Source organism: Anolis carolinensis, chromosome 2 (genome assembly GCF_035594765.1).
Source record: "Anolis carolinensis isolate JA03-04 chromosome 2, rAnoCar3.1.pri, whole genome shotgun sequence".
In the NCBI taxonomy this organism is placed as follows: Eukaryota; Metazoa; Chordata; class Lepidosauria; order Squamata; family Dactyloidae; genus Anolis; species Anolis carolinensis.
The window spans coordinates 158,640,133-158,664,795 of record NC_085842.1 but is presented as its reverse complement, the minus strand read 5'-3'; the positions used below and the strand labels follow the sequence as shown (position 1 = coordinate 158,664,795).

The 24,663-nt window shown below is 43.5% G+C and overlaps 1 protein-coding gene across 1 annotated transcript in view; it reads left to right on the top strand.

Annotated features, from left to right (window-relative positions):
• The first annotated feature begins 3,088 nt into the window (after positions 1 to 3,088).
• The window catches only part of tamalin (trafficking regulator and scaffold protein tamalin), a 39,846-nt gene continuing 18,271 nt past the window's right edge, over positions 3,089 to 24,663 (top strand). Inside the window, exon 1 of the mRNA XM_003216995.4 lies at positions 3,089 to 3,341. Within this exon, the coding sequence (XP_003217043.2) occupies positions 3,174 to 3,341 (168 nt within the window). The 5' untranslated portion in view covers positions 3,089 to 3,173. The remainder of the gene's footprint in view (positions 3,342 to 24,663) is intronic.

The following is a 24,663-nucleotide window of genomic DNA, read 5'->3' as shown; positions in this document are numbered from 1 at the left end:
CTCTTGATTCGTGCCTGGGCAATGCTGCTGCGTCTGGTGGCCCCTATATAGACTTCTCCACAGCTGCATGATAGGCAGTAGACTCCCGTAGAGGTGAGAGGATCCCTCCTGTCTTTTGCTGAAGGTAGCATTTGTATCAGGGCCAGCTAACACCTTTCATCAAAGGATTACCCCAGGAAGTAAGCAGCCAGACCTTGAAGCTGAAAGGCTTTTCAATGGTAATCAAGGTGATCAGGGCCGTAGCCAGAAAAAAATTTCAGGGGGGGGAGGGGTTCAACCCCCCCCCCCCCCCGCTACAGACCTGTCAATATCTGCTTGAGATAGTGCCTGGAGGGACTTTTAATTTTTTGCATCTCATAGACTTAGCATGGGGATTTGGTTAACCAGTTAAAATTCATGAGTAAACCAGTTTTTTTTTAACCTGAAAAATTTCAAGGGGGGGGGGGGGGGGGTTGAACATTTACACTTCACTTCCAACAGACAAGAAGAGTTCTATCTCCCACCCTGGACCTTCCACAGATATATAAACTCCAATTGCCTAGTTTCCCAACAGACCTTACACTCTCTGATGATGCCTGCCATAGATGTGGGCGAAACGCCAGGAGAACATGATTCTGGAACATGGCCATACAGCCCGGAAAACTCACAGCAGCCCAGTGATTCCGGCCAAGAAAGCCTTCGACAACACAGAGAAGAGATGTGTTGTTGAAGGCTTTCATGGCCGGGATCACAGGGTTGTTGTATGTTTTCCGGGCTGTATGGCCATGAAAATGAACAAAATCTGGCTACCAGTATTAAAAAACTCAAAAATCAGAACAGTAAATAAGAAGCAACTCTCTGAAAACAGAGGGGTTCCACACATGAATCAACCAGGGGCAGCTAACGACTCTAAACAAAGGATGCCCCCAGGCAGGAAGAAGCCAGGAGATGAAGCTATTCAATGCTAATTTAGGTGATTAACTACAACATTCACACTGGCCTCCAACTGACAAGAGTTTAACTGCAGACTAATTCAACCAGAGAAATCAGCCATAGCAGAACACTTGATGAACCAACCTGGACACAGTATATTATTTGAGAACACAGAAATGCTTGACCACTCCAACAACTATCATGTCAGACTACACAGAGAAGCCATTGAAATCCACAAGCATGTGGACAACTTCAACAGAAAGGAGGAAACAATGAAAATGAACACAATCTGGCTACCAATATTTTAAAAACTCAAAAATCAGAACAGTAGATGGGAAGCAACACTCTGAGGGCAGAGGAGCCCCAAGGACGGCTAATGACTCTGAACAAAGGATGCCCCCCAGGCAAGAGACAAACCTTTCCAATGTTAATTAGGGTGATTAATTGCAACATTAACGCTGGCTTCCAGCTGACAAAGGACTCTTGTCACACCTTGGACTCCGCACAGATATATATATATATTTACCTTCCTTGCCTAGTTTATCCATGCCTCACAACCTCTGAGGATGCCTGCCATAGATGTGGGCGAAACGTCAGGAGAGAATATTTCTGGAACATGGCCATACAGCCCGAAAGACATACAACAACCCTGACAAGAGTTTCTCTCACCTTGGACTTTCCACAGATACAGTAGAGTCTCACTTATCCAACATAAACGGGCTGGCAGAACGTTGGATAAGCGAATATGTTGGATAATAAGGAGGGATTAAGGAAAAGCCTATTAAACATCAAATTAGGTTATGATTCAAAACGATCTTGACAGACTAGAGAGATGGGCCAAAACTAACAAAACGAAGTTCAACAGGGACAAATGCAAGATACTTCACTTCGGCAGAAAAAATGGAAATCAAAGATACAGAATGGGGGACGCCTGGCTTGACAGCAGTGTGTGCGAAAAAGACCTTGGAGTCCTCGTGGACAACAAGTTAAACATGAGCCAACAATGTGATGCGGCTGCTAAAAAAGCCAATGGGATTCTGGCCTGCATCAATAGGGGAATAGCGTCTAGATCCAGGGAAGTTATGCTCCCCCTCTATTCTGCCTTGGTCAGACCACACCTGGAATACTGTGTCCAATTTTGGGCACCACAGTTGAAGGGAGATGTTGACAAGCTGGAAAGCGTCCAGAGGAGGGCGACTAAAATGATTAAGGGTCTGGAGAACAAGCCCTATGAGGAGCGGCTTAAAGAGCTGGGCATGTTTAGCCTGCAGAAGAGAAGGCTGAGAGGAGACATGATAGCCATGTACAAATATGTGAAGGGAAGTCATAGGGAAGAGGGAGCAAGCTTGTTTTCTGCTGCCCTGCAGACTAGGACACGGAACAATGGCTTCAAACTACAGGAAAGGAGATTCCACCTGAACATCAGGAAGAACTTCCTCACAGTGAGAGCTGTTCGACAGTGGAACTCTCTCCCCGGGGCCGTGGTGGAGGCTCCTTCTTTGGAAGCTTTTAAGCAGAGGCTGGATGGCCATCTGTCGGGGGTGCTTTGAATGCGATTTCCTGCTTCTTAGCAGGGGGTTGGACTAGATGGCCCATGTGGTCTCTTCCAACTCTACTATTCTATGATTCTATGATTCTATGATTTTACAAATTAAGCACCAAAACATCATGTTGTACAACAAGTTTGACAGAAAAAGTAGTTCAATATGCAGTAATGCTATGTAGTAATTAGTAATTACTGTATTTATGAATTTAGCACCAAAGTATCACGATATATTGAAAACATTGACTACAAAAATGCGTTGGATAATCCAGAACGTTGGATAAGTGAGTGTTGGATAAATGAGACTCTACTGTATATATAAACCTTCCTTGCTTAGTTTCTCCATACCTCACAACCTCTGAGGATGCCTGCCATAGATGTGGGCGAAACGTCAGGAGAGAATACTTTTGGAGCATGGCCATACAGCCCGGAAAACATACAACAACACAGAGAAAAGAGTTTCTCGACGGGGGGCGTGGCCTCTTTGGAGAAGAGGCGTGGTTTGTAGGAGAAGAAGGCGTGGCTTCCTTTGACTCAAGAGGCGGCCGAACGGGCAGAGGGCGTGTCTATGCAGATAAGAGGCGTGTCTATGCATATGAGGGCGTGGTCGCAGCAGTGAGGCCCCGCCCCTTCCCTTGTCTTCCCCAGCCTCCCCTCCGAGGAGCCCATCTCTCTCCGAGCAGGGCCCTCACTCACCCTTCTCCCTCCTTCCTCGGCCATGACTCTGCGGAGGCTCCGGCGGCTCCGGCCCGGGCAGCCAGAGGAGGAAGCGGCGGGGTCCGGGAGCATGGCAAGTGCGAAGGGCGTCCTCGGGGGGCGAGCCTCGGAGCTGGAGCTGGAGAAGGCGCTGGCGGCCTCGGGAGGGACCCTGCCCAGAGCCAGGCGGGTGAGTGCGAAGGGGATCATGCCTGCAAACATGGGGAGCGAGCGAGGGAGCCATCCTCGTGGCGAGGCCGGTCCCAAGGTCTAGTTCTGGGGAACTTCGCAGGACTTTAGGCTTGACATGTATCCTGACACCCATCCTTCCCTGTGTCCTGCAATCATCGAGCCATCCAGTCCCACACCTTTCTGGCAAAGCACCATCAAAGCCCCCCTGACAGATGGCCATCCAGCCTCTGCTTCCAAGGAGAAGGAGACTCCACCACACGCACGCCATTGTCCCTTGTTCTAGTTGCTAGAGCAGCAGAAAACAAGCTGGCCCCCGTCTCCATGTCACATCCTTTCAAGCATCTAAACATAACTACAGTAGAGTCTCACTTATCCAACACTCGCTTATCCAACGTTCTGGATTATCCAACGCATTTTTGTAGTCAATGTTTTCAATATATCGTGATATTTTGGTGCTGAATTGGTAAATACAGTAATTACTACATAGCATTACTGCGTGTTGAATTACTTTTTCTGTCAAATTTTTTGTCTAACATGATGTTTTGGTGCTTAATTTGTAAAATCATAACCTACTTTGATGTTTAATAGGCTTTTCCATAATCTCTCCTTATTATCCAACATATTCGCTTATCCAACGTTCTGCCGGCCCGTTTACGTTGGATAAGCGAGACTCTACTGTATCAGGTCTTGTCCAAGGTTTTATGGCTGGAATCACAGGGTTGCTGTGAGTTTTCCGGGCTGTATGGCCATGTTCCAAAAGCATTCTCTCCTGATGTTTTGCCCACATCTATGGCAGGCATCCTCAGAGGTTGTGAGATCTGTTGGAAAATAGGTAAGTGGGAGTTATATGTCTGTGGAAAGTCCGGGATGGGAGAAAGAAAAAACTCTAGCCTGTTTGAGGCAAGTCTGAGTGTTTCAGTTGGCCACCTTGATTACCATTGAATGGCCTTGCAGCTTCAAACCCTGGCTGATCCCTGCCTGGGTGAATCAGTTGTTGGGCAGTGTTGTCTGGCCCTGATTAGTATGTTTATTATTATTACTATATTATTATAATATTTATTATTATTAATTATTATTATATGTACAGTAGAGTCTCACTTATCCAACATTAATGGGCTGGCAGAATGTTGAATAAATGAATATGTTGGATAATAAGGAGAGATAAAGAAAAAGCCTATTAAACATCAAAATAGGTTATGATTTTACAAATTAAGCCCCAAAACATCATGTTATACAACAAATTTGACAGAAAAAGTAGTTCATTACACATTAATTCTATGTAGTAATTACTGTATTTACGAGTTTAGCACCAAAATATATGATATATTGAAAACATTGACTACAAACATGTGTTGGATAATCCAGAATGTTGGATAAGTGAGACTCTACTGTATTTGTTTCTTGTCTGGAATTCCCTTCTTTTTTGAGTGTTGTTCTTTATTTACTGTCCTGATTTTAGAGGGTTTTTTTAATTACTAGAAGCCAGATTGTGTTCATTTTCATGGTTTTCTCCTTTCTGTTGAAATTGTCCACATGCTTGTGGATGTCAATGGCTTCTCTGTGTAGTGTGGCATGGTGGTTGTGAGAGTGGTCCAGCATTTCTGTGTTCTCCAGTAATATGCTGTGTCCAGGTTGGTTTATCAAGTGCTCTGCTATGGCTGACTTCTCTGGCTAAGTTAGTCTGCTGTGCTAAAGCTTTTTCAATGCTAATCAGGGTGATTAATTGCAACATTCACACTTGCCTCAAACAGGCAAGAGTTCTTTCTTCCACCCTGAACCTTCCACAGATATATAAACCCCACTTGACTAGTTTCCAACAGACCTCACAACCTCTAAGGATGCCTGCCATAGATGTGGGCAAAATGTCAGGAGAGAATGCTTCAGGAATATGGCCATACAGCCCAGGAGACTCACAGCAGCCCAGTGATTCTGGCCATGAAAGCCTTCTACTACACATCTAAAGATAACTATCAGGTTCTCTCTCAGCCTTCTTTTCTCCAAGCCACACATCCCCAGCTCCCTATAAGGAATGGTTTCCAAAGCTTTGATCACCTTTCTCTGGACCCCTTCTTGCTTGTCGCCATCCCAGAATTGGACACTGTATTCCAGATAAGGTCTGGCTAAAGCAGAAAACCATAGGATCCTCACTTCCCTCCATTTCTAGACACTATAATCTTATTGATGCAGCCTAGAAGCCCATTACCTTTTTAGCTGCTGGGTTTTTTTTTGAAGTGGAGTTGTTAGCTTTCTTCTCCTGGAGTGAGGACAACAAGGTATGAGAATGATGGGAACTGTAGTTTCAACCAATCTAGGAGTTGTTAAATTGGGAAAGAGATTGTGATCTATGCATAAATTCTGACCTTCCTTCTGGACTACAACTCCTAGAATCCTCAGCCCGCAAGCCATACTCCCTGAGGGATTCTAGTAGTCCCAAAGATTTCTCTGAATTTTCCAGACTGTGTGGTCATGTTCCAGAAGCATTCTCTCCTGACATTTCACCCATATCTATGGCAGGTATCCTCAGAGGTTGTGAGGTCTGTTGGAAACTAGGCAAGGGGGTTTATATATCTGTGGAATAATGTCCAGGGTGGGAGAAAGAACTCTTGTCTGTTGGAGGCAAGTGTGAATGTTGCAATTGGCCACCTTGATTAGCATTGAATGGCCTTTCAGCTTCAAGGTCTGGCTGATTACTGCCTAGGGGAATCCTTTGTTGGTAGTCCAAAAGATAATTGTTCCAAGCTCAGCACTGGGCTGCACTGAAACTTTCTTACCCAGCCATGGAAGTAGCAACATCGCCTTATGGCAGTGTTTCCCAGACTGTGTTCCTCCAGGTGTTTTGGACTTCAGATCCTAGAAATCTCAGATGGTTTACCAGCTGTTAGTAACTGTAAGAACTGAAGTCCAAAACATCTGGAGGAGCAGTTTGAAAAACTCTGGCCTATGGTTTCTAGTATTACATGTACAAAATGAAAACTTTAGAAGCAGAGGGGTTTTTTGGAGCTCAGGAAATTGTTATTTTTAGAGGAGAGAGGGAGAAAGTATGGAAACATCAATGCAAAGGGGCTGTTAAGGTTGGGAGGAGGTATCTGTGAATTTTGATATAAAGGACATTTCAGATGTTCTGTATGTATTTTCTGGGAGACACAGCCGAGGGTCAGTTTGGCACTGCCTTGACTGAATGGCTGTTTGTCTTTCTCTTCCACAGCCGTATTATTCCTAAAAAAAAGGGTTGCAAGCCATTTCTGCTGGCTTGCAAAATCAGGACAGTAAGTAAAGAACAACACTCAAAAACAGGGGAATTCCAGACAAGAAACAATCAGGGCCAGCTAATCACCTCCCAACAAAGGATTCCCCAGGCAGGAAGCAGCCAAGCTTTGAAGCTGGCAAGGCCATTAATGCTAATCAAGATGATTAATTACAACATTCACACTGGCCTCCAACAGACAAGAGTTATTCCACATGTATATAAACTCTACTTGTATAGTTTCCAACAAATTTCACAATCTCTGAGGATGCCTGCCATAGCTGTGGGTGAAACATCAGAAGAGAATGCTTCTGGCATATGGCCATACAGCCCGGAAAACTCTCAGCAGTCCATTTATGCTGTGATGCACAAAGCCAGTGCTGAATCCCTATCCATTTTTATCTCCTTAGCTTTATATTTTTAAGGCTACTGTATTGTTCAGTTTTCTTTGGGATTCAGTTCTGGGTAAATATACCAAAAGGATTGGGCAGTGCTTCAACTTAAAATATAGGGATCAGGTTTACAACTGGTCTGCGTGTTGGAAACTTTCCTCCATGAGATGCTCATTTTCGAGACAAGAAATAATTGTGTATCTGTCGACCAGTACTTTGTGGTCCTCTTTCCAATTCCTTTCTCTGGGTACATTTTTGGATTCCCTGGAAAAGTTGGTCTGACAGCAAGAAGGGAGGCTTCCTATAATTTCAACGGACTTCCTTCAACCTTTTTCCTAATTGGACTTAGTGCTTTTAGGAAAGCTGATCAGGCATTTCCAGGGGGCAAGAGATAGCACAATTCCCAAAATCTTCCAGCTAGCGTGGCCAGTGGATTCTGGGAATTGTGGTCTATGAAAGTAACTTTTCCAGACTTTTTGTTATCTTGAAAGTACCCCCCCCGAACTGTCACTTGCTTGTTTTTATAATCTTGGTCGACTTGACTGTGCCTTCTAGGAAGTAATATTTGGGATTTAACTCCTTATAAATTAGTTCAGCATCAGGCTGCCATTCTTTTCTAAATTTCCTGCCCAGCTTCCTTCCATACTGCAAGTTACTGCTGGTAGTAATACATTATACGAGGGTGGGTCATAAAGTTTTGCCTCCTGAGTTATAAAAAATGCTATGAATGAACATATAACAGCAGAAGTTGCTACAGAACATAGCCTGAACTATCCTCTATTTTTTGGGACTGTCAGTAGTGTCTCACCCACCTTACAGAATACGTGGTTTCAGATTCAATGACTTGAATGATGTTAAAACAGCTTTAAAATCATGGGTCACGAAGCAAGACCCTGAATTTTTCCAAAATGGTTTTGTTGCCTGGATTAAATGGTGGAGCAAATGTTTACAAATTGATGGTGACTATGTTGAGTGGTACTTTTGTGTAGAGGATAGTTCAGGCTATGCTCTATTATATGTTCATTCATAATATTTTTATGACACAGAAGGCAAAACTTTTTGAACACTCTTGTATATCTGATGGTAATGAATGCAGTGAGATGACAGAGCTTTAACATCAAATTGTAAAACAAATTTGCATTAGCCTTGAGAATGTGTATGCATGCGATAGACCATAACTTTTATTTAAAAAGAGGGATAAAAAAACATGATAGAGCCATCACTGACAATAGGTTCTGAACTGGCCCCATGTTACCAGCATGAACAAGGCTTTGTAGAGACCAAACTATTGAAAGGTTGGGTTGTTGTGTGTTTTCCGGGCTGTATGGCCATGGTCCAGAAGCATTCTCTCCTAACATTTCACCACATCTATGGCAGGCATCCTCAGTTAGGAGAGAATGCTTCTGCAACATGGCCATACAGCCCGGAAAACACACAGCAACCCTGTGATTCCGGAAATGAAAGCCTTCAACAACACATTGAAAGATTCCCTTTGTTTACTGTAACTCCCAGAATCCCCCAACCAGTTGGCCATTGGCTGTGGTGCCTGGGGATTTCTGGGAGCTGACATCAATACGGTAAGTTTTCCACTTTTTAGTTTCCAGGCCACTTTATTTATTTATTTATTTACATCATTTATATTCCGCCCTTCTCACCCCAAAGGGGACTCAGGGCGGATCACATTACACATATTAGGCAAACATTCAATGCCTTTTTAACACAGGACAAAGACAAACAAACATAGCTCCGAGCGGGCCTCGAACTTATGACCTCCTGGTCAGTGACTGATTGCTCTCCCGTCTGCGCCACAGCCCCGTCTGCGCCACAGCACTTGTTCCCAACTTGCTCTCCCGTCTGCGCCACAGCACTTGTTCCCAACTCCCACTTGCTTGTAATTTACCCAGCAAGCCGTCTATACAGAATGCTTCTCTTGAGACCTCTGCTCTCTCTCTTTACCAAGAAACTAATCTTCTTGGTTGTCACTTGATCCAACCACTCTCTATTGATTTCATGAATATTAAGTTAATGTGAGAGTTGCAGAAGGTTGCTCATCAAGCTTGCTTCTCCAATTTCCCGCTTTCATAGGAAAGGGTTATCAGTTCTTGCTCATTAACCATTTTTTGCTTTCCTTTTTGTCATGGGGTTCAGTCAAAATTCCCTTGATGCCGTGGGGATGCATGTGCTTTATTTATTTATCGGCTGTTGTACTCCCCATTTCTTCCCTGCCTGTGTCCCATGGGAAGGCTTCCAGTGTTGAGTGTGCTGGGGAGAGCTCTGTAGCTGTGTATGGAAAAGACTTATTCCTAAAGTGAAGTCCAAGTCAGCAGATGGTGAGCAGAGTAGGGATTCACTGTAATTTGTCACTGTTTTTATTATTGTTGTGAGCCGCCCCGAGTCCCCTCGGGGAGATGGGGCGGGATATAAGAATAAATTTATTATTATTATTATTATTATTATTATTATTATTATTATTATTATTATTATTGTTATTATTATTATTATTCAGCATGTGCCAAGTATGATTCAGGAGGCCTTCCTTGGAAAAGAAAAGGTGCTTCCTTTAAACATCCACATTATCATTAAATGCCTGTGGGGATCTACTGATGAACTCTATTCAGTCCAGAGTTTCCTTGCTTATAGTGCAATACTTTCATGCCATAATTTTATTTGCTTGTATGGCATCCCCCAGTGAGCCCCTGGTGGCGCAGCAGATTAAACCGCTGAGCTGCTGAACTTGCTGACCAAAGGTTGGCGGTTCGAATCCAGGGAGCAGGGTGAGCTCTCGCTGTTAGCCCCAGCTTCTACCAACCGAGCAGTTCAAAAACATGCAAATGTGAATAGATCAATAGGTACTTCTTCGGCAGGAAAGTAACAGCGCTCCATGCAGTCATGCCGGCCACGTGACCTTCGAGGCATCTATGAACAACTGCAACTCTTTGTCTTAGAAATGGAGATGAGCACCAACCCCCCAGAGTCGGACACTACTAGACTTAATGTCAAGGGGAAACCTTTACCTTTTATGGCATCCCCAATAGAAATACAGTGTTCCCTCACTTATCACGGGGGTTAGGTTCCAGGACCACTCGCAATAAGTGAAAATCCATGAAGTAGGGACGTTATATTTATTTTAATATTTATACATTATTTTAGTAGTTATACACTATTTTAGGGGCCCCTGGTGGCACAGTGTGTTAAAGTGCTGAGCTGCTGAACTTGACTACAGTTTCCACCAGTTCCTACCTCTGCAGCCATTTGTGAGTGATGGTGGAAATCGCATTAATAATAATAATACTTTATTTATATTCTGCCCTTCTCCCCGTGAGGACTCAGAGCGGATTACAGTCTAAACAGATAAAGGGAAACATTCCATGCCTTCTTACAATACAATGAGACACACATACACAGACAAAAGGCAAAGGCTTCTCCTTTCATTTCCGGCTCTGGAGGTGGTGCTCATCTCTGGCTCTGAGGGAGGTACTCTTCTCCATTTCCAAACCAAGGAGCCTGTGTTGTCACCTCCTGGTCGTGTGACCGGCATGACTACTCAGAGCGTCTTTTTTGCCTTTTCCTGCAGAAGCGGTACCTATTTATCTACTCACATTTGCCTGTTTTTGAACTGCTAGATTGGCAAGCGCTAGGGCTAACAGTGGGAGCTCCCTCTGTCCCATCCAGTAACTACAAGAGAGAGAGAAGTTACTGGCCACTAACCTAAGTACTGTATACCTATATATAAGTCTAGACATTTTAGTCAGAAAACCAACCATAAAAAATCTAGATTGCCTCATCCATGGGCAAATGTGAATACTGTACCTTAACTCTTACATTTTTTTTAAAAAAAGGGAAACATCCCCTTATCTGTGAAAAGCGAGAGTTTAGTCCACCCTGTGAGAACCTAAAAGAAGGACTGACCCCTCTGATTTTGCTGCACTGACACCATTTCTGGCCTTTTTTGAATACTTTTGTGGGAAATTGCCATGGCTAGGAGTGCCGTAGGTTCTTTCCCTTCTCTCTGGATTGACTTATCCACAGATAATATCAAAATATATAATTTTGGCCTCAAAACCTGCCCTTGACATATACTTGAGGTTGACTTTGACATCATATAGGGTTTTTTTGTGTGTGTGTCAGGAGCAACCGGAGTTGCTTCTGGAGTGAGAGAATTGGCCGTCTGCAAGGACGTTGCCCAGGGGACACCCGGATGTTTTGATGTTTTACCATCCTTATGGGAGGCTTCTGTCATGTCCCCGCATGGAGCTGGAGCTGATAGAGGGAGCTCATCTGCGCTCTCCCCGGGTGGGATTCGAACCTGGCAGCTTTCAGGTCAGCAACCCAACCTTCAAGTCATGAGGCTTTTATCCCCTAGGCCACCAGAGGCTCCACATCATATAGAGTAGGTAAAGGTAAAGGTTTTCTTCTGATATGAGGTCTAGTCATGTCCGACTCTGGGGGTTTGTGCTCTTCTCCATTTCTAATCCGAAGAGCCAGCATTGTCTGTAGACACCTCCAAGGTCACATGGCCGGTATGACTGTATGGAGTCGCCATTACCTATATATACATATACATATAAAGTAAGTACTAAGTAGTCTGGCGTCTCTAAGAGACAATAATGATGATTGGCCTTTTTCTCAAAGTTCTCCTTCAAAGCAGCACAAGGACTCTAAAGTAGAAGATTGAAAAAAATATATATTATTGAAGTTTTGTGTAAATGACTTTAAAAAATGGAGAAAGGAAAAGAAAAGAAAGAAAAGAAAAAAAAATACATAATGTAGAAGACTTTTCACAACCATCTTTCTGAGCCTGTCAGAAACAATGAAGCCTCTAACAGTCGCTGGCACTCAGCTGCTGAACTGAAGTTTGTGTTTAAGGCAACAGTTGGGGGAAACAAGGACTCATTTCCTGTGCAGCTCTCCGCATCCCATAATAGTACCCTGTGGCTGTGGCAGCCTGCTTACTGCACGCAGAGATAACAGCTGTTGAAAGGGACTTTGTCTGCTGTGACTCTTGCAAACAACATGCGTCCCCGCCACCAGCTACACACCAGTTCCGTCTGCCAGGTGATCTGGAATTAGTGTACCTTCCTTCCCCGGTTTGGAAAGATGGAGGAAGAAAGAGGAAGGAGGCCGGGGGTGCCAGACTGCTGTGGCCAAGTGACGTCTTTGTTTCAAAACACCTTGGCTACTATGACATCATTGTGGTTAAGGACAGAAATGTCATACATGTAAAGACGCTGAACAATTGTGCAAAGGAGAGCCACATGTGCCTAATGCCCTTCTGGTTAGCTGGGCTGGCGCGGTTGTTTCCCAACCCTGTAGGCTTCAGAAACGTAGGTTGGGAAAAGAACTGTGTTTCGGTACTTGTTTCCTTTTCTTATCTGCCACTGGCTCAAAAATGTTTGGGGGAGAAAGTCCAAAAAGCAAACATTCATTTTGCTATGTGCTTTGCACTATGCTGATGCATTTGCACACCATGCCGTTGCCTCCCACCATTGCATGGATCCTCAGGCTCTGGTACTTGTTTGAGTTGTTACCTATTTATATGAAGGACGTCATTTTATTGCGGCCCCAGTTGCACAGCGGGTTAAACTGCTGAGCTGCTGAACTTGCTGACCAAAAAGTCAGCAGTTCGAATTTGGGCAGCGGGTGAGCTCCTGCTGTTAGCTCCAGCTTCTGCCAACCTAGCAGTTTGAAAACATGCAAATGTGAGTAGACCACAGGAAGGTAACAGTGCTCCATGCAGTCATTCTGGCCACATGACCTTAAAGGTATCTACGGAAGACGCCGGCTCTTCGACTTAAAAATAGAGATGAGCACCAACCCCCAGAGTCAGACACGACTAGACGTCATGTCAGGAGAAAATCTTTACCTTTACTTACATATCATGGACTTGAGCATCTATGGATTTTTGTATACGGGAGGATGTGTGTGTGCGAGCGGAGGGGGGTGTCCTGGAAACCAAACCCCAGTGAATGCTGAGGTTCTGCTGTATTGAGCTAAAAATGACTTTTTCAGCAGGGCATTCCAGGTGGCGATGGATTGCATCTCCCATCAGTGAATAATTGTGGGAATTGCAGCCCAGTTTCTGGAAGTTTACACCTTTCCCAGGCAACATCGGCTCAATGTGAAAGATGTATTTCTTTAGAAAGGACATCTCAGTGACTTAACTGGAAATGTTAAATTATTGGCCATGTGAACTGACAAGAGTGAAGTCTACAGACCTAAAACCAAGGAGGACTTTGTATCTGGAAACCTTGGCTTCTGGGTGGTTTAGGGATGACTTGGGCCCTTTCCACACAGTTGTATAAAATCCCACACGATCTGCTTTGAACTAGGTTATATGGCAGTGTGGATTCAGATAACCCAGTTCAAAGCAGATATTGTGGATTATCTGCCTTGATATTCTGGAAGGGCTGTGTGGAAGGGTACTTGGTGGCTTGGAGCAGAGGTCCTAAAAGTTACATGTGATGTATTGAAGGGAAACCATTCTCTCATGCTCTCATTCTCTTTCTTAAAAGATACTTTCTTTAAGAATTAAATTTACAATATTCAAAAGATAATGTGCAACAATTATTTATAAAATAAAAACTGCTGGAGAAAGCTTACTGTTTTACTCTCCAGGTACAGTCATTCATGTGTATGTCCCTTCAGGTTGCCTGTTGACTTATGGTGGCTCCATTAATTTAACAGGTTTTCCTTAGGCAGGGATAGTCAGAGGCGGTATTATGAGCTTCTTCCCATATTCATTGGTCGTGTCTCATCCAAGTTCTAACCAAGACTGATCCTGCTTAGCTTGCAAAATTAGTTGGGATCTGGTGGCTTTAAGGTATTTAGGTCCTGCAGACTGCAACTACAGTTTCAAGAATGATTGTTTTCCATGCTCTTCCCACCTAGATTTTCACATGTAGTTTCAATGTACTAATCAGACATATAAATATGTTCCAGGTGGTTTTACACTTGGTCCTTCTTTTTAATAAATTGAACAAATCCAGGAGCTTGATTTCCACTTTCTTTTGCTTGATGGGTTAAATTTTCATCAAAGCGAACATCAATGCTCTTCCATACGAAATGTTAACATAAACTGGTGCCTTAACTTTCCAACTATATATATAAATCTAATCTATATACATGTATATGTACATGGACTAGTACAATACTACCTAACATTTATACAATAATTGTATATGACTATTTCCTTTCCTTCTCCCATTGTGACTTCCCGTTCTTTGGATTGGGGACATTCATATATAGTTTGTTCTTCGTCCTTATTACATGTTTTTTCTATTCTTCCTTTGACCTAATAGTTATTATTTGTAGATTCCCTACAAAGATTAAATTTTGAAGCCTTCTATAAAAAAACTTTTCCCTTTTTCTTTCTTTTTTTTTCATTAAGTTTAGGAATGGCTCACAGTCTTTGATAAAGTTTTTGTGTGTTTTTCTTTGTTCATCGTTGCTAATTTGTCCATTACTGCTATTTTTAAAACTATGGGAGGCTTCTCTCATGTCCCCACATGGAAAGCTGGGGTTGACAGATGGGAACTCACCCCTTCTCGGGATATGTATGCTCAGCATATGTCAGCATATGTATGCTTGCCCACAATGCCCTGCCTCATGTACGGAGGAGGAGTTGTTTAAGGCTACAGACAATGCGGTTGCTGTTGCCCGCTTTTGGTCCAGAACTATTTGGTTGCTTGTGATTTCTTTTCTTTTCTATTTTATTTCCATTATTTGAAATGTATTTGCTGTACCAATGCTTTTGACACGAAATAAATATAAAACCCCTTCTCGGATGCCAACCGCTCACCTTCAAATCTTCAGGTCAGCAGTTCAGCCGGCACAAGGGTTTAACCCTTTGCGCCACCGCATGTTGCCCGCCATTGCTTCAAGGTCTCTTTAGATGGTTTCTTCATGTTTGTTATTTCAATTGATGTTAATGTTTTTACCATTTTATATATTAAAAAATTGCTTTGTAAATAAGCCTATGTAGATATGCCTTTACTGACATTCTTGTATAGTTTTTAATCTATTTTTAATGTTGTAAGGTACCCTGAGTCTCATTATTGGGAGAAAGATGGGATATAAATGGATACAGTGATGCTGATGATTGATGCTGATGCTGGTGATAAAAACAAAGGAGAAAGCTGTATTTAAAAGACCTGCATGCCCTTCTTAAGTGCTGGGTTGGGTTTATATGCCAAAGACATAGGGGCAGGTGCTGAAATGAAGGAGAATGGAGATAAGATGCTGGATGCACTTCATTGTGCTCCACTGTGATACCAATCCTTTGGGTGCGTGGATTGCAAAGGTGCCCTTGTCTGAACACCACTGGCTAGCACATGCCACACCTTTATATAGTGTTGATTAACTTTTGTTACTTAGTCACAGCTTGTTCAATTACACAGAATATGTAGAGATTCCCTGTTGAGTAACTTTTTACCCACCCGCCCACCCACCCACCCTTTAGAAATCATAATTGGTGGGGTAGATTGGTTGCTGTTCATTTATTTTATTTATTGCTTGCCTTTTCCCCCAGGCTGGGACTCAAAGCAGCTTACAACGATTAAAAATGGGACACATAAATGTTTGCATCAATAAAAATATATACAAAAGTTAATGTACTGTACGACACACTATATCCATGGGGAATACATTCCTGAACTGATAGAGGAAACAGGAAAGTGGATAATAGCAAATTCTATTGAAGTGAATGACTTCTGCGAGTATTAATGGTTGAGTCTCCTTGGAGTACCTAGAAAAACCCCTAAAGCAGTGGTTCCCAACCTGTGGTCCATGGACCACCAGTAGTCCCCAAGAACTAAAATATGATCCACAGCCTCACCATTACTACACCGTTGCAATAAGAGCAACTAGTCTGGCGAAACCCTCTTATAGTTCCTAGGCAACTGGGATGTCGGGATGGGAGAGGTTGACAACAAGCCTCCTGACTGCTGCTTCTCCTCCCTTCCCCTAAGCAGAACCGCTCCATGTGTTGCCTTGGTGTCTTCATTTGTAGGCCTGTTCCTGGGGTTATTTAGGATGCTGATTCAAAAATTGCATTGAATAGACCACATCAGCTCTAGATTATTAAATATGGTTTTCTGTGAGCGAGCAGATGGCGACTACAGGATGGTATATGTTCTGTATCAGAAACTAGAGCTGATGTGGTCAATAGAATTTTCTGAATTGGCACCCCAGATATCAAAACCAAATCTAAAGTTGACCAAAAACTGATTCATGATCCTTTTGGTACTAATATTGGAAAGTGGTCCCTGGTCAAAGTGGTCCCTGGTCAAAAAATGGTTGGGAACCAGTGCCATTAAAAAAACTTATTTTGTCCGATGTGGATTGGGGAAACCATAGGTATTATTTCAGCGGATATGGGGTGCGGGGTTGTAATATGTAATTAAATTATAAATAGCACAAAAACCCATTTTAAAATGCATTTCTTGGAAGCAGGAAATACGAGAAGCATGGCATTTTGTCCTTTATACACGTTAAAAAAAAAAACAAAAAAAAAACACATTTACCTGCTGCTACCGGTAGGTAGATGTGATGGAACACCAGCCAGAAAGTAATTCTGAAAATTTGGAATAGCTGGCAAAAAATCTGCTCCTTTCCAGCTGTGGAAAGATTGAGAAAATAGCCTTCACCTGATGATTTTAACACTCAGGCAAAGAAAATCTCATCCTTCAGATATTCTGGACCCAAGCTTTTCACTCGTTCAGGCTGAATGGCAACTTGGTGGCTCTGTTCCAAGACCCACCCCTTTACTGACACCTGTTTCCACTTCTTCCATAAACTCAATGAATTAAACCACATTGCCACTCAATGGGTTCTTTCCCTTTGGCACAGCCATTAAGGGTACCTCTCAGGTTTTCAATCAGACAGCTTTATTCGGATGGCAAAACATTTTCCAAATGCCATCTTGGATAGTCCTTTTGTTGGTCTCCATTGCTATCCAGAACTTGGCAATTGTGCTTATGTATTGGTGGTCTGGAAGTCATAATCCTAACAACAACAAAGTTGAGTTCAGAATACCTCAACTTTGCTTAATAAAGTAAATGAGCATGAAGGCTTTGATTTAGTTCCGTTACACTGAGAGTTTGGCACCACCTTAAATGCCATGGCACTGTTCTATGAAATCATAGATTAGTTTTATTAGATTTTTACCCTTATCTGCCCAAGAGAGCAAGGTCCTTGGCTCACTACAACTCCCAGAATACATGGCATAGAACTATGGCTGTTAGAGTGGTGTCAAACCACATTCATTCTACATTGTAGATGTAGACACAGAGAAAGTGAGAAATGGCAGGGTGAGGAGAGAATGGGGTGCTATTTAGACTGCTTTTGGCGCGGAGTGTCCTGTACTGGCAGGAATCGCTTCCCTTGGCCATGGACCTTCAAGCAGAGTGTGGTCTGTGATCTTTTGGAAAGCCCTGAAGAATCACATACCCCATGACAGGAAACGCGGCCCTTTCCTGTTCTTTCTCAATCAGGAGATGAAAAGGCCTGCTTGTTTATAAAAGCACACACTGTTTGTTGGTGGAAGCAGAAAGTGAGTGAGAATCTATATGTGATTGTGTGTGTTAGAGTCAGAGAAAGGGAGAATAAACACACACACACACTAGCACAATAATACAATAGCAAAACCTTATTTCACTGTCAGAACTAATATATGCTAGGATTATTTGCATCCTCTTATGTTGCCCCACCTTGTATAGTCTATGTCCTATTACAGAGATATCGAACACATTTTAATCAAGGGCAACATCAGCCTTACGGCTCCCTTCAAAGACCCATTGAATCCATGGATGGAGAATCCGTGGATACAGAGGGCCAATTATATATTTTTTTTACATAGAGGTTGGTATTCTTTAGTTTTTACCCAGTTTGGGTCCCTTGATGTTTTTAAATGAAAACTCCCATCACTTTAGGAGTTTAGGAGTCAGCCATGCAGACTGGGTAATGGGAATTCCAACCCAGCTGCACTTGGGGCTCTGATGTTGAGGAAAGGATAAAGGACATTTTAAAGTAAGATATCATATCCCCAAGCCTTGTGTCTAAATTCCACTGTCCTGACACAATGGAGAAAGATGCAGCCTTCCAGATATTACTGTATCACAGCTCCCATCAACTCTAATCATGATGTCTAATGATGAGGAATACAGGAGTTGTAGTCCAGCATCTGGAAGGCTTTATAAAATGACGTGGTGGGCCAGATTTGGTCTGCAGGCCTTGAGTTTGACACCTGTTCAAACAAAGTGTGACATGAGGAAATTAATGCATGTTTTTCCCACCTGAGGTTTTTGTGTGTGTGTCTCCTGATGTGAGAAAATTGGCTGTCTGCAAGGATATCGCCCAGGGGATGCCCGGATGTTTGATGTTTTGCCGTCCTTGTGGGAGGCTTCTCTAATGTCCCCGCATGTGGAGCTGGAACTGACAGAGGGAGCTCATCCGCGCTCTCCCCAATTCGAACTGCCCTCCTGTCAGTCCCTACCTGAGTGATTCTACCTCTAGTACTTTCCCCAGTTATCCTTTCCTTCTTTATGCACTAGATATCCGTCTAATCAGTTCCCGTCTAATCTTGGATGCTAAACAGGGTCTGTCCTGGTTAGTACTTGGATGGGAGACAGCAAATGAATACGAGGTTCTCTATTTCCATGGAAGGAACTAACATCTATTTCAGCAGAAGGTTCTATTTCAGTGGAAGGAACCAGCTGAGCCACTTCTGATGACTCCTCGCTTAAGAAAACCCTATGAGATTCACAGGGCCACCCCTCAGTTGAGAGGTGACTTGAAGGCAAACATATGTACACGTACAGTATATCCTTCTGGAAGGACAGACCCATCCCCCATCCTCAACCCAGGAGACTGCTCCTTGTTCTCATTGTTGCTATCACTATGGACAACACATGTTTGCCTAAAAATCTGTGTTTAATTACTGCTGGAGACAGTCATCTCTACAGACCCACCGCTGCTCTTTTGCCTCTTTTAAGGCCCAAGGACTGAGGCATCGGGTGGGGGAGGACAGGGGAGTAATTGAGTTTTAACTGTAATCCTAAGCGGCGACGGGTCTCTTCCTTCAGCCAGCTGCCATGCAGAGCTGCTCCTGTCCTTGCTGCTTGGCCCAGAATCCTGTATTTATTCCCGAGATGTTCTTCCCTCCAAGGACTTGGTGCGATAAAGACTCCCTTAGCCACAACTATCTGGTCCCTTGGCTCCAGTTTGAGCTACAAAGAGGTTTGTTGTTTACACAGATGGTATACGTGGCATATTCCCTCTCTCCCTTCTTCCCTCAATTGCACGCATGCATAGACACACATACACACTATCAGGCTCTGTCCTTCCCCCTGTACACATGTGTGTATTGTATGTCTAGGAAGGAAGGAGGCTGTCACGCAGGGGCTGCCACTTTGAAAACTAGACATGACTATTGACCCTTTCATGGCTGGGAATTTCAGCAGGGACTGCTTGTCAGGCAATGAGGTAACCTCTGCTAAAATATCCTCTTCTAGGTAAAGGTAAAGGTTTTCCCCAACATTAAGTCCAGTCGTGTCCGACTCTGGAGGTTGGTGCTCATCTCCATTTCTAAGCCAAAGAGCCGGCATTGTCTGTAGATGCCTCCAAGGTCATGTGGCCAGCATGACTGCGTGGAGCACCGTTACCTTCTCGCTGGAGTGGAACTTATTGATCTACTCACATTTGCATGTTTTTGAACTGCTAGGTTGGCAGAAGCTGGGGCTAACAGTGGGAGCTCACCCCGCTCCCCGGATTCGAAGTGCCGACCTTTTGGTCAGCAAGTTCAGCAGCTGAGCAGTTTAACCCACTGTACCACCAGGGCCTCTTCTATACAACTGTGGGCAAGGAATTATGGAGATACTTGTCTAATCGAGTTAAATTTAGACAAACCCAAGGCCTGAAGACCGAATGCAGCCACCATACCATTTTATGTGACCTTCTAGATCAGTGGTTCTCAACCTGTGGGTCTCCAGATGTTTTGGCCTTCAACTCCCAGGAATCCTAACAGCTGGTAAACTGTCTGGGATTTCTGGGAATTGTAGGCCAAAACACCTGGGGGCCCACAGGTTGAGAACCACTGTTCCAGATGCTGGACTACAACCCCTTTGTTCCTCATTATTAGACACCATGATTAGAACTGATGAGAGTTGTGATATACTAACATCTGAAAGGCTGCAGTTTGTTCTGTTTAGACAGGATAAGGGAGTTTAGATTTAGACACAAGGCTTGAGAATACAATGCCTGATTTTAAAATGTTCTTTGACATTTCCACAACTTCAAAGCTGTTGGGTAGCAATTCCCATTAACTCAAGTCCACATGTCAAATAATACTATGTAACAATATTTGAAAAAGAAAAAAAAAACCTGTCCCTGGTTTGAAAGTGTTATTTTCTGTTTAATTTTGAGGTATTTGCTTTGAAAGTAGTTGTTATACTCCAAAAACTTGGTTTTTGTGTCTGCCACAAACTATGGTGAATTGGTTGAGATGAGATATTCAGTGAAAAACTATAGCAAAATGTGCTGCAGGATGTCCTGCAAACACAATATTTTTGCATTTTAATAAACCTTTTATGTGTTTTTATGCTAGAACCAACTAGGAAATGACATTTATAACCCAGGAACAAACATCATGATACATAGTGTAATCAAAAGTCATGGGAGTTATTGTTCAGTAACATCAGAGGACCCATGGAGCCCTCGGTGGTGCAATGAATTAAACCCTTGTGCTGGCAGGTCTGTTAGATCAGCAGTTCGAATCCAGGAAGAGCAGGTGAGCTCCCCCTGTCAGCTCCAGCTCCCCATTCGGGGACATGAGAGAAGCCTCCCACAAGGATGGTAAAACATGAAACATCCGGGCATCCCCTGAGCAACATCCTTGCAGACGACCAATTCTCTCACACCAAAAGTAACTTGTGGTTTCTCAAGTCGCTCCTGATATGAAAAATAATCGGAGGACCCAAATTTGGTAAGAGCCAAAGAACACCAATCACCATGTTAAAAAATTATTATTTGCCCACTTTAACCGCCCTTTGGAGGCAACCATGTGGCCCTCAATGAAAATAAATTTGACACCCCTGATCTAGAGCTTCAAAGGATTTGCACCGTGGCACATATATTTTTCCAGTAATGGTTAACTAACTCTTCAGCATTGCTGTAAATCACCCTCCTTTAAAAAAAACATAACATAATTCTCTGGCAACCTCAGTGCAGTTCTGTCTACTGAAATTACATTTGAGTGGCCATTGAAGTATTGCATCTGTGGGGGAAGCTGCCATTGAGCTGACAGTCTGCAGTCTAAGCCTGGAGGTCATTTTAGGCTGGTGGGGGGGCAAGAGGAGGAAGGCGGGGGCTCTGTGCTCAGATGGCGGCCCTGGCTGGCGTGCCGAGGCGTTTGCATCCGTGCAGAACATATGTTTGCCTTCAAACATAATTCCAATCGCATGTGTGGCTGTTTAATAGAAACCTGCTGCCTCGTCTCTTGGCTGCTCCCTGGGCCAAGTCGGGGAGTTCAACCAGCGACTAAAGACTAAGGACGTTTGCACGCTTGCGCAGCTTGGAAAAGTTAATAAAAGATGGGACATTGTCGTTAACCAACTGCTGGGCCATTTGTGACTTGGCCAAGATGTCTGACATTCTTAATGCTAAATGTGAACTGGAATGAATGTGGGGCCACCGCCCACCTCCCGAGGGCGGTTGGATATATTTATGCTAATTGGCTAATTGATCCTCTCAGCCTTCTTGTTCTGGGTGTGCCGTTTTGCTCAAATATCCAACAATGGAAGGGTTTGTCTGAGGGGCTCGGAGGGTGGGTTTTATTTAAAAATTGGACTTTGGGATAAAACAGGCTTTCTATCCCCAGGAATTCTCATTTCCCCATGGCATCAAGCCATGTGGCTTTAAAAGCCGGCAGTGTTCAAAATGTGACTTTCCATTTGCATGCTTGACATCAAAAACTGGTGGTGGGCACAAGATCTCCTTTTCCCCTTGTTTGTAGTCTTGCCGGTTGAAACAGTTGACAAGGCTGGGGAAAGTTCCAAGGAAAATCACCTTAAATGCCCAGGTTTCTGCTCAAATGTTAGTAATGTGCTAAGTTGATTATAGTTATTATTTTTTGCATTTCTTCCAAATAGCTCAAGGTAGCTTACATAGCTTTTCTCCTCACAATAGTAAGGAAGGCTGAGAGAGACTGGCCAAAGATCACTTAGTGAGTTTAATACCAACTTGAACCTTGAGCTCCTAGTTTAACACTGTTAAGTGCTGTTACAACAGAGAGAGAGAACGGGAGACCCACTTCTCATTCGTAAAAATCCCCCAGATATTTATCTTGTTTCTGATCTCTAGTGTAGGGTTTATATGGCGTTTCAGGTGCTATTGGGCTTTTTTTCGTGTCAGAAGTGACTTGAGAAACTGCAAATCGCTTCTGGTGTGAGAGAATTGGCCGTCTGCAAGGACATTGCCCAGGGAACGCCTAGATGCTTGATATTTTACTATCCTTGTGGGAGGCTTCTCTCATGTCCCCGCACCGGGAGCCGGAGCTGACAGGGGGAGCTCACTTGCTCTCCCCGGATTTGAACCGCTGACCAGTCGGTCAGCAGTCCTGCCAACACCAGGGTTGAATCCATTGCGTCACTGGGGGACTTCAAACCAGGATAGCTGATGCTGAGGAATGCTGGGAGTTGTAATCCTACAACATCTGGATCCTCACCCCTGCCTTACGTAGAAATAAACTTCATTGAACTCAGTGATATTTCCTTCTACGAGAAGTCACCAATGCTAATGTAACTTAATGGATCCAAGGGAGGTTTGTGACTCAGCTGGGACTAGGACCTTGATCTCCCAATCCTGATCTAGCACTAAACACTACACTACACTCCTTTTCAGAGTTGGTCCTAAAGAATTTGGGGGAGACAGCACTGAAAACAAGCAAAGTCAGGAAAGCAACAAAGCTCCCCTGGTCCCTAGTGTTTTTGCATCTCTTCAGCCCAAGGAAGGAAGCAAAAAGCTAACTCTAATTGGCAGCAAAAAGCAGCGTAAACTATCAATGAATACAAGCACTGTAGTTTAGAGTCTTTTCTGCAGGCAGAAATAGACCAAGCACCATTCACATGTTCAGCAATGGCTTGAATGGCTCCTGGAAGACCAGTATAGTAGGCACATTGGTACTTCTCCACATTGGGTTCCCACTGCCTGCTTCAGTGTATTGAAAGGAAAGCTTCAGTAGGTGTAAATGAGAGTCTGTTCTCCAAATTCAGATTGTAGGTATAAGAAGCCCAATCTGGATGAGGACTACAGACCGGCATAGTTGAGGAGTGATTGAAAGTACTGTTATACACACCCCATTACAGAATCCCCATCTAGATTCCTCCCTGCCTTCTTCCAGTTTCTTCTTAGCAACTCACAAACAGCATCGCATCAAGTTTGATTCTAAAATGTTTATTCAATATGAAGGCTTTTTGAAACAAATGATCCCCCCCTACTTTTGGAATGGAGGACCACATAAAGAGCAAATAGCAATTCAGGACCAGTCCAAGACATTTTGCTGCCAGAGATAGAAATAATGGTGTTGAAAGGGACTGCAAGAACTGTCTAAGAAAACACTCTCCGTCACGCTGGGATACTCACCTAAAGCACTCTTGGAGGTGACCCCTGATTTGTGTATAGAAACCAAGAATGAAGGACACTTTCGTGGCTTCAATAAAAGGAAAAGGGTGTTTTCTCCCCATTCAGTTGTGAAAACCTGCTGGACTGAGGGCAATATTTTCTATCAAAGCCGGAGGCATTTTAGGAGATTATGAACACATTGAGTGGTACACACAACTCTAGTATGGAGAAGTGGCCTAATAAGTACTATTTGAATAGCATGATTTGACTCTTCAAAGCATTAAGTAGGATTGCTGTGAGTTTTCCAGGCTGTATGGCCATGTTCCAGAAGCATTCTCTCCTGACATTTCACCCACATCTATAGCAGGCATCCTCAGAGGTTGTGAGGTCTGTTGGAAACTAAACAAGGGAGGTTTATATATCTGTGGAAGGTCCAGAGTGGGAGAAAGAACTCTTGTCTGTTGGAGGCAAGTGTGAATGTCACCTTAGCTAGCATTTAATGGCCTTGCAGTTTCAAGGCTTGGCTGAAACTATGGACAAGTCTACATAGAGACCCCAAATGCAGACTAATCCAATCAGAAAAGCCAGTCATAGCAGAATGCCTGATGAACCAACCTGCACGCAACATATTATTTGAGAGCACAGAAATGCTGGACCACTCTAACAACCACCATGCCAGACTACACAGAGAAACCATTGAAATCCACAAGCATGTGGACAATTTCAAAAGAAAGGAGGAAACCATGAAAATAAACAAAATCTGGCTCCCAGAATTTTTTTAAAAAAACTCTAAAACCAGGACAGCAAATAAAGAACAACACTCAGAAAACAGGGGTATTCCAGGCATGAAACAATCAGGGCCAGCTAACACCTCCCAACATAGGATTCCCCCAGGAAGGAAGCAGCTAGGCTTTGAAGCTGTAAGGCCATACAGTGCTAATCAAGGTCACCAGTTGCAACATTTACACTTGCCTCAAACAGATAAGAGTCGTTTCTCCAACCCTGGGCTTTCCACATACAGCAGAATCTCACTTATCCAACACTCACTTATCCAACGTTCTAGATTATCT